This window comes from Pelodiscus sinensis, chromosome 15, assembly GCF_052426305.1.
Source record: "Pelodiscus sinensis isolate ZL-2025 chromosome 15, ASM5242630v1, whole genome shotgun sequence".
Classification (NCBI taxonomy): domain Eukaryota; kingdom Metazoa; phylum Chordata; order Testudines; family Trionychidae; genus Pelodiscus; species Pelodiscus sinensis.
This window is the reverse complement of record NC_143066.1, coordinates 18,624,207-18,639,125: the sequence shown is the minus strand read 5'-3', so window position 1 is coordinate 18,639,125 and position 14,919 is coordinate 18,624,207. Positions and strand designations below refer to the sequence as shown.

The 14,919-nt window shown below is 40.8% G+C and overlaps 1 protein-coding gene across 2 annotated transcripts in view; it reads left to right on the top strand.

Moving 5' to 3' along the window:
* The window catches only part of SHISA9 (shisa family member 9), a 350,588-nt gene that overhangs the window by 294,429 nt on the left and 41,240 nt on the right, over positions 1–14,919 (top strand). For both annotated transcript variants that reach the window (XM_089782295.1, XM_006131457.5), the window contains one exon: positions 12,342–12,497. In XM_089782295.1, coding sequence (XP_089638421.1) covers positions 12,342–12,497 — 156 coding nt within the window. The remainder of the gene's footprint in view (positions 1–12,341; positions 12,498–14,919) is intronic.

Genomic DNA, 14,919 nt, shown 5'->3' with positions numbered 1-14,919 from the left:
GGGTCACCTCTATGCTAGACATCAGTGTATGTGCATGGACCTTATTGAGCACAGAAAAATTCAACAAAGAGAGTGTCTTAAAATAACATGGGGGTTGAGACACCAGGGTTGCCTTTTAAACATGAAAAAAATGAGGACGTGATTGAAATGATAAAATTCCTCACACATGCCTAGCAGAGGTTCAGCAAAAGGGAAAATAACATTCTAATGGATGTGGAACTGTCCAAATACCAGTTAATAGCCGGTCTTTGTTCACATTCTCATCACCTATATTTTGTACATGTATGAACATTTATATGTAAGATTAGAAGAGAAGGTCAAATGTTTGACTTGAGAATCATCTTAAATCCTAATGTAAAATAGCATCTGTCAATAAGACTTTTTAGGGGGAAAAGTGTGAAAAATGTCATGAAATTTCTGTGAAATTCTGCGATAAATTTTGTCCTTTATCAACCAACTACAGAATTGGTTAAATGAGTCCATTTTAAAATTAGAAAAAAAAATCAAAATTAGAAAAAAGGGAAATATTGTTGTAACCCCTCCCCCCTTTTATTTAATTTCCAGCTCTTGTACTTAGGGGCCACACAAAAGGCAAATGAGCTGGTGTACCTGTGACTGATAATGTAATCAACAGCTACTCTAAGAACTATTGATGCATAAGGATGAGTATTCATGGAAGAAATGCAACTCATCTACTACAGGCCACACATGCATACAGCTAGAGAAACAAACGCAGACTCAGAAACAAATTAATAGCAATTCAGGAACTGAAAGGACCAAGGTAGCTAAGACTATGTCTACACTGCAGAGCTACGTCTACACTGGCCCCAAATTCCGGAAAAGGGATGCAAAGCAGGTAGGAATAAGAGATCCTGCTTCCTGAAAGTAGGAATAAGAGATCCTCCGGAAAAGGGCTTTATTCCGGAGGATCGCGCCAGTCTAGATGCTTTTTTCCGGCTTTTCCCCAAGCCGGAAAAAAAGCGGCGGACATGTTTATTTAAATCCACGGGGGATATTTAAATCCCCCGCGGATTTCCCTATTCTGACTTACCTGCTTTGCATCACTTTTCCGGAATTTGGAGCCAGTGTAGACGTAGCCCAGGGGTTTTTTCAGAAAAAAGTAGGCAAATTGCAAAAAGCGTACCTTTTTCCAATTCTTTTTTCGGAAGAGGCTTTTCCAACATTTGGCCCGTCTACACGGGGCCAAATGTGGGAAAAACATCTTTCGGAAGAGCTCTTATTCCTCATTAGGGCTATGTCTACACTACAGAGTTTTTCTGAGATACCTTCTCTGCTGCCTCCAGGCAACACATCAGCTTTTTTAGATCAGTTTCCGAAAAAGTGGGTGCATTCTTTCAGAAGCCCTGTATTCCTCATTTTATACTCATTTTATGAGGAATAAGGGCTCTTCTGAAAGAGGAGGTTTTTCCCACTTTTGGCCCCGTATAGATGGCCCAAATGTCAGAAAAGCCTCTTCTGAAAAAAGAATTGGAAAAAAAGAATCTTTTTCCAAAAAAGAACTGCAGTGTAGAAAGCCAAAATGAAGAATACAGGGCTTCTGAAAGAACATGCCTCCTTTTTTTCTCAGTATCTCAGAAAAACTCTGTAGTGTAGACATAGCCCCTGGAAGTTCAGATATGTGCCTCTTTTCAAACAATGCTTCCAAGTATGTTTCCTTTTACTTCCACATAGCATTTCTATGGTATCTGATAGGAACTTCAAATATTGTGAATGGGATAGGAAGTTCATTCTTACCTAGAAAGGTATTTGATTCAGTCTGTGAAATACCATAACAACATATTTCCTGGGCAGGGTGTTCATAAATGACTCTCTGGAAAGGAATTTATTTGGTCATATACAGTAATTCCTCATTTAACACGTGCCCGCTTAACACGTTTTCACGATAGCACAATTTTGGGGGGGGGGATGTTTTTTGAATTACACGACCGTCCCCAGAATAACACAATTTCCCCAGTCAGCCCATTGCCGGCAGCTGCGCAGGGCTTCCCCCGCCTCCCTGCAAAGCGGTGGAGGGTTCACCGCTCGCCGTGCTGTTCCCCGGTGACCCCCCCTCGCCGGATGCAGTGCAGGTCCCGGCAGACCTGTCACAGGGGCATACTCCCAATCCAGTCCCCCTCTCCTTTCCTCCCTTTCCCTTCCCCAGAGCCAAACACCTGCTGTAACTCAGTCCCTTTTCTCCCCCAACCTTATGTCCAGGTCCCAACAGACACCACCGCTTGAAACACAACCCCCACTTTTTCCATTGTTTTCAATAGGAAAATTGACCCAGCATAGCACATTTTCACTTAACACGATCATTTTCTGAAACATATCTATAGTGTTAAATGAGGAATTACTGTACTTGCGTTATATTTACCTTTTTCCTGTATATCTGCTTTGCCTGCCTCATGATACTTCAACTGTTGCTTCAAAGGCCTAAAGCAAATAAAGAGGCCAAAAATAGGAAGAAAGAAAATGTTTTTCCTTTGGCAATTTTCATTTTTATCTTCTTCCTTCCCCCATAGTTTCCTGTAATGTCCATGAATAAACTTGGATAAAACAACATGAACTATATAGGAAACAGGTTGAAAAGTCTTCTGATGAATGGTTCAAATAAAAACTAACTAGTTAAGTTATCAGTTGCTATAGATGAAAAGGCTACCTTAAGCTCTTATGGTTCACAAAGAAGCAATACATATTTATCTTATGTTTGGGGTTGATCATAGAAAAGGACAGGAAGCAAGAGGATTCTAGTGTAATTCAGTTTTTAAAGTTATTTTCTTAAAAGATTATTTACTTAGCTGAAAAGTCAAAAAAAGGCTATCCCTTTAAAAGAGTCATTGAAAAACATAAAATCAAATAGTAAGATGCATCATCCAGGCCTCAGGAACCTGCATCTAAAGGGTATCGAATTGTGGCTATTTCTTTCAAGGTTGAGCAATGATTCTCCACTGCTTCCAAGAGTTTTTGTATGTTTCCAAGTTTTTATATGTTTGTGACACAGAAGAAAATCTGTCCATATCTGGACAAAAAGCCTCACATTAGAACCCAAGCACAGTTTCCATTGACATGAGCTGAGTTATACTTGGAAGGTATTTGATTCAGGAATCTGAATGTAATTGAACACAATATATCTCTTAGGCTACGTCTACACTGCGCATTGTTGCACAATAAGATATGCAAATGAGGCATAGGGATGAATATCTCAGCATACCTAATGAGCCACCATTTTTGCGTCACGGGCTTTCGCGCAAGAAGGAGCTGTCTGCACTGCTCCTTCTTGCACAAAAAACACCCTCTTCACAGAGTCCGTTCTTCCTGAAAATAAGCGGCAGAACGGCTCTGCACAAGAAGGGATTTTTTGTGCAAGAAGGATCAGTGTAGACAGCTCCTTCTTGCGCAAAAGCTCAAGACACAAAATGGCGGCTCATTAGGTATGCAATATTCATCTTATTGTGCAACAATGCGCAGTGTAGACGTAGCCTTAGAGCCGTGGTCCCCAACCCGGTGCCCGCGGGCGCCATGGCACCCGCCAGGCTCTTTACATGCGCCCGCGGAGCAATCTGGGCTGGCAGGTGCCAGCCCCGGGCACATGGCCGGTCCCGGCCCCGGGGGCGCCGTGCGTACCCTTGCCAGCTCCGGCGCCGGCCTTGGCCCCGCCCCCGGGGGCGCTGCGTGTGCCCTGGCCCCAGCCCCGGCCTTGGCCCCGCGGCGCTTACGGGGGCGGCGCCGGCCCCGGGCGCGCGGCGCTTACGGGGGGGGGGGGCACCAGCCCCGGGCGCGTGGCTATGGGGGGGGGCCCGGCCCCGTGGCTATGGGGGGGCCCCGCCCCCGGGCATGCAGCTGGGGGGGGCCGCCCCCAGGCGGGCAAGTGTCCCCGCCCCCTGGCGCCCGGCGGGCGAACGGCCACGCCCCCTGGCGCCCGCCAACCTGAAAAGGTTGGGGACCACTACCTTAGAGTATATTCCACTTAAATGGGATGTGCTTAAATTTGGGCAGACACCTCCCAATAAGCTAATTTAGCCCATTGATAGTGAATGATGATTCTTGCTTAATTGGTTTCATTTTGCTTAATTCTGCTTTAATGTGGATATATTTGGCCCATGTTAAGAAGTTAAATGATACTGAATTGGATAAGAAATTTTAACCCCTGGTATAAGATACAGTGAGTATCATTCTTATTCTTGTAATTTTTATTCTATACAACATGTTATTTCATTCAGTATCTCTCAAATGGTGTCAAATTAATCAGGCCACCTGGCCAGTTCAGATGACAGGATGCTCATTGATGTGTCCCAAGTAAAATATTTTAATATATTCAAACTGTAAGAAAATCTTCTTTGCATTAGTTGGTGGCCCATAATCACTACTGAAAAATGAAAAAATAAAACCACTCTACATACATTGTCTTTCCAAATTCAACTTCAAATTCAAATAAGCAAAGGAACACAGAAAAATGTCAAGGATTATAATGAGACCACCACATTGCTATTCTAAAACAGACGTTATAGAATAACTGGCAAGAAAACAGTTTTCAATAGGAGACAAAATAAAGTAGGATGATGGAACATAGAAGTAGGTGGCACATTTCAAGCATCCTGCTAGTATTTCTAGGACTGGACAAAACTGATTTAAAAAACAGCTGACACCTCATGGGAAAGTGTGTACAACATTCTGCTGACCAAAAATTCAGCTTTCTAAGTCAAATTTGCTGATTTTCTCTTTCCTTAATTTGCATAGGTAGGGGGGATATTCTCAGTGCTCACTGTCTGCATAGCTGCTAGAAGAAAAGATGAAGAAAAACAAAAATGTTGATTGGAGTAAGAGCATAGCATCACTTCTTGTTCCCAACAATATTTCCCATCCCAGTTCAAAAACTGGAGATTTTTATGTAAGCAGAGACTTTGTATCTGAACACTTCATCTCCTTAGTGCCCCTCTTAAAAAGTTAAAATCCTCTGTTTGTGAAGTCACAATGGTGTGCTCAGAAGAAGATTACAATGTGACAAATTTGATCACAGAATTACAACTACTTCAGTGGGAAAAAATAAGAGGTGGCTAAATCTTCAGTGAAAGTTCCTGTTTTCATACAGATAAATGTCCTTCATAAAAGGGAATATGATGTCGTGGCAAAAAGTCCATATGAGAAGTTATCTTTAAAAAAGTACAAAAATAAAGTGTATTTACGTACAATAGAGTACAGAAAATAAATAAGAGGCAAGTCCAATGGTATAATACAATGCACAGGGAGTATGAAATAAGCAACTATGCAGAAGACACAGGCTCCCAGCCAATTTAGTCACAAGACCAGTGCTGTCCCACTCCCACGCCCTCCTGGATGGCAGCAAATCAGCCAACTGATATCACAGAACTCAATTCAACTCCTACACATTTGGAGCCTAACCAGAGACTAAGACATTAGCTGTGTTTCTGACAGGACACTGCTCCAGAAATAAGAAAGTGGCCTGTAGTGTATGAACTGTCCCCACACAGGTATCCCATTTTGGGAAGAAAGAGCTTCTGCTCAGCGTGCAGCTCTGTTTTGTTTTTGTGTGTTTGTTTGTTTGTTTGTTTTTTTAAGTGCACACAAGACTTTATACTGCCTAAGGAATTAGATGGTAATCCAGTTATGTGGATAATATGTTGATGGTGTAATCTCATCTGGAGCAGTGTACTCAGCTCTGGTTACCTCATCTCAAAAAGGGTACTGCAAATGTAGAGGGAGTTCAGCAAAAGGTAACCAAAATCAGGAGCATGGAAAACTTTTAGAGGGATAAAGAAAAGACTGAGACTGTTTACTTTAGAATGGAGACAAATAAGAGTGGAAATGAAAAAAGTATACAAACAAATAGATGGAATACTAGAGGTGGCAGAATCTACCTCTAGATTCTGCTCATCCTATCTCATAACATCTATAATCTCTTAATATCTATGTAAAGGGGAATAAAGACAACCTAGTCAGCTTAACTTCTGTGCCAGAAAAAATAATGGAGCAAATGATTAAGGAATCAATTTGCAAACAGATGGAAGATAATAAGGTGATAAGTAATAATCAGCATGGATTTATAAAGAACAAATCGTGTCAAACCAACCTGATAGCTTTCTTTGATAGGATAACAAGCCTTGTGAATAAGGGGGAAGTGATAGATGTGGTATACCTAGACTTTAGTAAGTATTTGATAAAGTCTCACATGACCTTATAGATAAATTAGGGGAATACAGTGTTGATGGGGCTACAACTATGTGGGTTCATAACTGGTTGGATAACCATTCTCAGAGTAATTATCAATGGTTCACAATCATTTTGGAAGGGCATAACAAAAGGGATTTGTAGGGATCAATTCTGCAGAGACCAGTTCTGTTCAATATCTTCAGCAATGATTTAAATAATGGCACATAGCGTATGCTTATAAAGTTTGTGGATGATACGAAGCTGGAAGGGGGTGCAACTGCTTTGGAATAGGACTAACATTCAGAATGATCTGAACAAACTGGAGAAATGGTCTGAGGTAAACAGGATGAAGTTCAATAAGGACAAATACAAAGTATTCCACTTTGGAAGGAACAATCATTTTCACAAATACAAAATGGGAAGTGACTGTTTAGGAAGAAATACTGCAGAAAGGGATCTGGGGGTCATAGTGGACCACAGGCTAGTTATGAGTCAACAGTGTGTCACTGTTGCAAAAACAAACAAACAGACAAACAAAAGACATTAACATGAGTGTTGTAAGCAAGACATGAAAAGTTAGTTCTTCCCCTCTACTCTCTTATGATTAAGCCTCAACTCAAGTATTGTGTCCAGTTTTGGGCACTATATTATGTGCCAGCAGTGGGCGCTTGGGGGCTTCTGCTGCCAGGTTCTTAAGGAGCCAGAGCATGGGAGGAGAGATAACCATGGACTGTCTCAGTTTACCCTACAGTGCACGACCACCTGGAGTCCAGCTGCCCCTGCAGAGATTTACTCCCTCCCAGCAGCTGGCAGAGCATCCCAGAGCCGCCCAGGGGAGCCACCATGCTGACCTGTCTGCTACTTCACTTCTGCTCCTGGCGGGTGGATGGGTGGCCTTGGGCTCTTCAGGCAGGGCTGGGACGGTGAGAAGCGCAGGGGAGAGGCCAGGACAGCAGCCCCCCATGCTGCCGATTTCCCCACCTCAGCAGGGTGCAGTGCTCTGGAGCGTCGCATGTACATGCACTACCTGCACCTCGCTGTGCCTCACATGGAGTGGCCAGGCACCCCTGTACCTCCCCAGGCTCCGGGGTTAGAGCTGGGCCTGGTGCGTGCCACTGTCAGGGAGGGGGGTTGGCTTTGGGATGGGGAGAGAAATGGCCCAGGCTGGCGTGGGGAGAAGATAGAGAAGGGGCCTGGATTGGCACAGAAGGGGAAGGAGAAGGGACCCAGGCTGGTGGGGGGGGGGGAGGGAAAAGGGGCCTGAGATGGTGGGCAGGAGAGAGAGAGAAGGGTCTGGGTTGGCAGGGGGGAGGGGGACGGGAGTGAGAAGGGACCCAGTGTGGCGCAGCCTCATCCAGACCCTCCCTGGTGGCCCCCCCAGGGGGCGGGGAAGAGCTGGGTTTGCTTAACCTGCGTGGAGGGGGGGGGTTGGTGAGCACAGTGAGTGGGGGCACAGCCCCCTAGTGGTATAATAAACAGGGAGCTCACAGTCAGCCTCAAAGCAGTTTCTCAATACTGCATCTAATATCACACTACCAGTTCAACCCATCTCTGGTGGGGAGAAGTCTCCCCGTGGCTTGCAGACTTGGCATCCCTGGCTGAATTGGCCCTGCAAATAAAGCAAGGAAACCCTATAGTAGAGAAAAGAAACAAATGTATGTTTGCATGCACTTGTGAGAGACAGAATAAGGAGGGAGTTATCTGCAAACATTCGTTCGACCTTGTTCTTCTGCTTTTATAGCTGTTGTTCTCTACTTTAGCTGCTTTAGGGCTTATCTTTCTCTGTTGAGTATCTGAAAATGCCCAACTAGTTTTATATTTTGCTCTGAATTTGCTCTTGTTTCTCTCTTTGCCAACTTCCTGCTATCCTTTTGTATGTCCTGCCTTATTTCCTTTTTGTATGTGTCTGCAGGTGGTTTTCATAGCAAAATCTTGTTCTGCTTTTCTGCCCTCCCTCACATTTTGTTTTTGTATTCCTGTTGCCTGTCTCATTTGCTCTTCTTCCCATGTCCGCAGCTGCTTGTTTACTAATAAATTCTATTTTGTTCATTAAATGTATGCTTTTTTTTCCATTTTTCTTGTCTCCAAGCTTGAGATAATTGATTTCTCTGCTACAGAAGGAAATGACTCCTCAGGCCACTCTGTAGAATAGCTTTAACTCTCCAAGGGCTGAAGACAATGAAGATTTTAATAATGACCCATTCCTGAGGTTTAGGAAGATTCAAGGCAAACCACGTTTTAAACACACTTATTACTGTTATATTATGTTACTGGCATATATCTCCCTCTCCCAAATTCTAAACTCAGGACAGTTTAACACCAATAAATAAGCAACATAATGCACAATACATTTCCCAAATAGGTGTTGATGTGGGGGAGAATCTGTCAGCCCCTGATGTATTGAGTATTGATTTTATGTTTAATGATTGCTTGATATGCCCGTCATTGTGGCCTCTCAACAAAAGGCATAAATTAGATATGACACTACCATAATTAAATGTAATGCAGCGTATATTGTAATAGACTGCAGCCAAATAGGTATTTTCACTGTTATCCTTAGGACCTTTGAAAATTACCAGAAAAAGCAAGGATTAGAAAACAGATGCATCAGTTCTTAAAGCATTTCCATTTACAAAATCTCCATTAGCTGCAGGCTGTATGATGTCTGCGATACACAGCAGTATTCTCTATTATTATTCAGTAGAAAGTCGTTGTCATTTTTATAAACATGGAGCTCTCAGTCAGCCTCAAAGCAGTTCCTCAGTACTGCGTTTAATATTACCGTAGCAGTTCAACCCATCCTTGGTGGGGTGGAGTCTCGTGACCCCATGGCTTGCTGGTTTGACAGCCCAGACCTTAGCCATAAAATAAAGCCTCTTCACCAGAGATGCTGATACATTCGCTTCTAAGGCTCTTTGCTCTCATTTCACGAGGAGTAACGGTAGTTCGAACTAGGAAGCCTAGTTCAAACTACCTAGTTCGAGCCCCGTGTAGCCGTGCTGCACGGGGTTTGAACCAGCAGGGTTTTAAAAATGGCGGCTCCCCGCTTATGCAAATGAAGCCCGGGAAATTTAAATCCCGGGCTTCATTTGCAAGTGCGGTATGCCTACATTACCCTCCTAGTTCGAACTAGGAGGGTAGTGTAGACATACCCTGAGGAACTTTTTATCAGCTGCTTCTTGTCTGCCTCATTTGCAGTCCCCAACAGATGTCTAGGTTGGTGAACTGGCAGTTGAAAAGTGCCAGCTGGTTATGTGGTGTATTGTGCTGAGCAACATAGTTAGAGCCTTGAGCTTGAAATTGTCCCTGTTTGGTAAGCTAGCTACTGTATTTCTAAATATCAATCAGAAAAGATATGGCTGGTGGATGGATTCGACATAAAGGTTCTGGGTAGATTTGGTTGGGAATTTTTCAACAACATCATCAAAACATCTTGCTTTGACATTTTTTAAATGAAAAGTTTTAATTTTCAATCCTAAGTGATTTCTTGTTTTGAAATTTTGGTTTATTTTCACTAAAAAAGTTAACATTTTTAAAAATATCAAATCAAAATGAAAACATTTTGGTTGATGCAATGAGAAAAATTTTATGGATTATCAATGCACAATTTATTTATTTTTAGTTTATGACTTTTTATCCCATTTCAAGTCTGACAGGACAGAAAAAAAATGTTTCCTGTTCAGTTCCCATCAGGGCATTAGAAATGGGAGTGTGCCTGTCACTGAACCCTCATGCAAATAGGTTTCATTTTAGAACATGTAGCTCACACATTTTACCTAACACAGTTTTAAACAGGACTTTGTACTGAGTGTAGGCGGAGCAAGTCCTGATGAAGAACATTACCTAGTTGTGGTTAAACCTGGGCTCCCCCAGAAGCTATAATTAGACAGTCAAATCCCCTTCCTAACTCCATAATAAGATTTTTCTGAATATCATCCAAATACTGGTGTATTCAATCATCCCTGTAAAATTACCTGTCTTTGGTAGGAAAAAGATAAAGTGGTTCCAGAGTGGCATTTGGTTATCAAGTTCATTCAAAGAAAACACAAGAAAGATTATAATTGAATTAGAACTCAAACAGCTGAGAGACTCAAAATCTTGAAAATGGAAATGCATAGTTTTCACTGATGGTGAAAGGGGCAGAATTCAGAATAAAGGGTGCAAATGCAGACAACTCAGATTTCCCTTTAAATCTAGGAAATCCAGTTTAATAGGGACGTTTGTATAAACATGCATCTTTTCCTCACTTATACAATGTACTGTGCCTCCATTTGGCCTTTTGCTTATTTAGCCTTTGTGTTAATGGCCAGTTGAATGTGAAACATTAATAATGTTTTCCATCCAATCATCTAGCCTTGCATTAGTACTTCAGTATGAACAAGGGCTACTGTAGAAGTCAGTGAACAGCAATGAAAGAGGTTTTTGTCATTAATCAGCTTGAAAGTCAACATTTCGAATACTCCATTGCCTTAAACAAAAGCCATCAAAGTGGTGAATAAGATTCCGGAGACATACAAAACATAGCTAATTTATTTAATTATTAAATCCTCATAAATTGTTGAAGAGTTGAAAAGCAGCAACATTAACTCTGATAATAGCTTGGGATCAAAGTAGGACTTCAACACTTGAGTGCACTTTGGAAGAAAGAACATTTTTTATACTTAAATCCATTTTATTTGTCTGTGTTTCTCTATATTCCCCTTCTTACTGTTAAAGATGTGGCTGAATAAATCTGACAGAGAGGTGAAAGCTAGACAAAGGACTGTGACCTCCTATACTTTACCTATGCTAGACTTTACCTTTACATTTCACGAGGTATAACAGTTAACTCAAACTAAGGACTTAGTTCAAGTTAACGTTTGACTGCCGCGTGTAGCCGCGGGAAGTTAGTTCGGACTAAGGGGATTTTAAAATGGTGCCCGGACGGGAAGATTCAAATAAAGCCTGGGATATTTAAATCCCAGGCTTCATTTGTAACTTAGAATGCCTACATTAGCCTCCCTAGTTCGAACTAGGGGGCTAGTGAGGACATACCCTATGAGGGTTGTTTTGTCACAAATTTGGCATTATGGCTGGTTTCATTGCAGGAATAACTAACAAAAATGGACTCTTCTGTGCATGAGAATTCTGAAACTCTATATACTTGATAACAGTATTGTTGTTTTACTAACACACAGTTCGAAATACTGAAAAGCACGCAGTTTGGTATCAGACTCACCAAAAGGGTATGCTGACCATGTAGAAATCTATCTTACTGGGAACAGCATACAAGTCTGATTCACCAAGTTAGATGCTAAAATAATGGTGGAAAAGCTCATAGTACAAGCAAGTATATCTTATGGGGAGTGGGAGTTGTCACACTGTATTCACTTATCTAACAGAAAAAAACAGCCTGAGAACAGATATAAAATTTGTACTGATACGACAGTCTACAAGTACTCACCAGCTTCTGTTTCTAGCCCTGAGGTAGCTGCTACGGTAAATGTTATCTTCTACAGACATGAGACCTATTGTCATGGGGGCGGGAGGGAGAGGAAACGGGAGAGGCATAGAGGAGACAGGAGGGGAGAAAGAAAAATACAAATGGACTCTGTCCTTTAAAGATATCAGCATATTTAGAGTGACTGCATTCTTGGTCATTGTCACCAAGTGTTAATGATGGACATGATCCAAATCCCAGATTCAAATACACCTGGACTTTAGAGTCCAGGTTGGAATATGGAACTATATCCTAGTGTGTTGATATATAAACACATTAGCACCTAATTTTGTATTCTCTCTCTCTCTCTCTCTCTCTCTGTGTGTGTGTGTGTGTGTGTGTATATATATATCACACACGCAAGATGCTTGTGTAATTAATATAATATATATACTACAAAACCATGCAGTTAGTGTTTCAATGAACTCACCCCTAGCGTATTAATAACCAGTTGATTTAAAATACTATTTACTAATCTAAATCTTTTTTCCGTTCAAATATGCTGCTTTAACCATACCATGGCCTGTGAATAGATTTGCTGGGGCAGATTAGAATGGCTCTATTCTAACATTTATTTGTTTTCTGGTAAACACTAGATTTTCTATTAAACAATGTGATGCATTCACTCTGTCTAGTTAGTAATGCAAAATGATGATCAAAATTAAAGACTGTTTTTTTTTATTTAATACAGATGGTCCCCAGATGAATAACGTGGTACCAACTTCTCCTCTCCTCCCTCAGATGGCACAGCCGCATTCATACCCCAGCATGGGACAGATCACAAATCCTTATGAACAACAGCCCCCGGGCAAGGAGCTTAACAAGTATGCCTCGCTAAAGGCAGTCGGTAAGCAAGCCAAATAATGCATGGTTCCTCATTTAATACAGTATCTATTATATATTTTGAAGAGTTTGTTTGTTTATTTGTGGATTTGTTTGTGCAAACTAAAGTCATACTTCAAGATTACCTACAGATACCAAATTTGGCATAAACAAGCCTGCCATTTAAATCATCCGAATGCACTAATTTTATACAACAGAATATGCTAGGTGAAAGGTTTAAATAATTATTTTTGTTTTTAATTGGAAAAAAGTCATAACTTTTATGATTAGAATTCATAAAAATATCTAACATGGTTAAAATCGAGTCTCTTATTCAACTGTCATTTTAGTTCAAATAAAATTTTTACTATTATAAATCACAAAATAATTCAAATTAGGGAAAGAATAATGGAAAATTTACAAGTTTCTGATTCAAATTTACTATGTATGGTAATTATTCAATAAAATTAATAATGTTTGAAGTTGAAATCCTACAAATTTAAAACTGTTCTTTTACTTCCTTTTTGCAAGCACATTCATAAAAAAATCTATTACATATATTTAATTTCTTGAATATTCCTATAAGTGTAAGCTACGCAAAATGACTTTGCCTGGTCAATAATGGGCCTCACCTGCTAGTATTCCATATTCTAGTGCCAGCTAACAATCAGCTTCTAAGTTAAAAAAGAAAGGGTTATTGTTTTGCATCACTTAATTATTGAATCTGAGCCATTCTAACCCTATTTCATTTGGAAAGTACTCTAAAAAGTAACACTGAGGTTACCTTACAGTTAGGCATCAGAAAGTTACAACTCAGGATTTTGCACACATGCAGAAACACACACATATTATTTTCAGTTTATAGTACCTTTACTATATTCACAAATACTGGATTTCCCCCTACAAATCAATTAATTGTGTACTGAACACTTTCTTAAGTAAATAGTTACCTAGTTTGCACACACAGACAAAGGATATACAGGAATCAATGAATGGGCAAAGTTTGAGATCACAATTTTAAGTACAGGCAGTCCCCGGGTTACATGGATCCGACTTACATCGGATCCCTACTTACAAACGGGGTGAGGCAACCCTGCACTAGCTGCTTCCCCCCAGCAGACCAGGGAGACGCGAAGCTAGCGCCCCCCTACAGCAGACCAGGGAGACGCGGAGCGGCTTTTCTTAGCAGACACCTCAGCTTGAGAATAAAGGACTGAGGGAAGTGAGATGTGGGAGAATAAAACTGAGCTCTGGAGAAATGTTTGGCTAGAGTTTCCCCTACAATATGTACCAGTTCCGACTTACATACAAATTCAACTTAAGAACAAACCTACAGTCCCTATCTTGTACGTAACCCGGGGACTGCCTGTACCTGGCTTGTGTTTCCTTATAGAAACCTTCAGTCAGAATGGCCTTTATTTGTAGCAATTAGCAGGCTATTGGTGTATAATTAAGAGATTTCAACACCCCTAGCACAACACTTATGGATATGAAGTGTTTGTTACCTTATCACTTCAGTCCCCTTATAGTGAAAAAGAAAGCAAAAATTGGGGATTCTGTACATTCATAGCTTCCCACCAATCCTTTCCCAGTTGATATGATCCCTTCTCCCCCCACCCCCCGCTACATTTCAAACAGTATCCTACCTTCTTTTTTCTTGAGGTATGATACTGGCTATTTGACTTAGACAACTGGGAACACTCAAAGGAATCCATCACATGAGAACAATTATTCATTGCAAGTTGAAATCTGTGTGTGGTGGCAAATATTTTTTCCATCCTGAGATAATTTTTGAGATTTCAAAAATTTTACCCATCCAAAATTGGGATGAAATTTGGTAATCTCAAAATTTTTGCATAAAATCAATTCTTATCAGTTCAAAATGCTTCATTTTGATGGCAACCTTTTTCTCTTTTAAAAAATTGTCTACAAGACTATCCAATAAGTTCTTGGACTGCATTGAAAACAAGTTTTTATTTCAGAAGGTTGAAAAAGCTATTGGGGGGAAGCTGTTCTAGATTTGATTTTAATAAATAGGGAGGAACTGGTTCAGAATTTGAAAGTGGAAGGCAGCTTGGGTGAAAGTGATCATGAAATCATAGATTTCATGATTCTAAAGAATGGTAGAAGGGAGGACAGCAAAATAGAGACAATGGATTTCAGGAAGGCAGATTTTGGTAAACTCAGATATCTGGGAGGTACGGTCCATTGGGAAACAAGACTGAGGGAAAAAACACTGAAGAGAATTGACAGTTTTTCAAAGGGACATTATTAAGGGCACAAAAGCAAGTTATTCCGCTGCATAGGAAAGATAGAAAATATGGCAAAAGACCACGTTGGCTTACCCAGGAGATTTTGCATGATCTAAAAATAAAAAAGGAATCATATAAAAAATGGAAACTAGGACAAATTACAAAGGATGAATATAGGCAAACAACACAGGAATG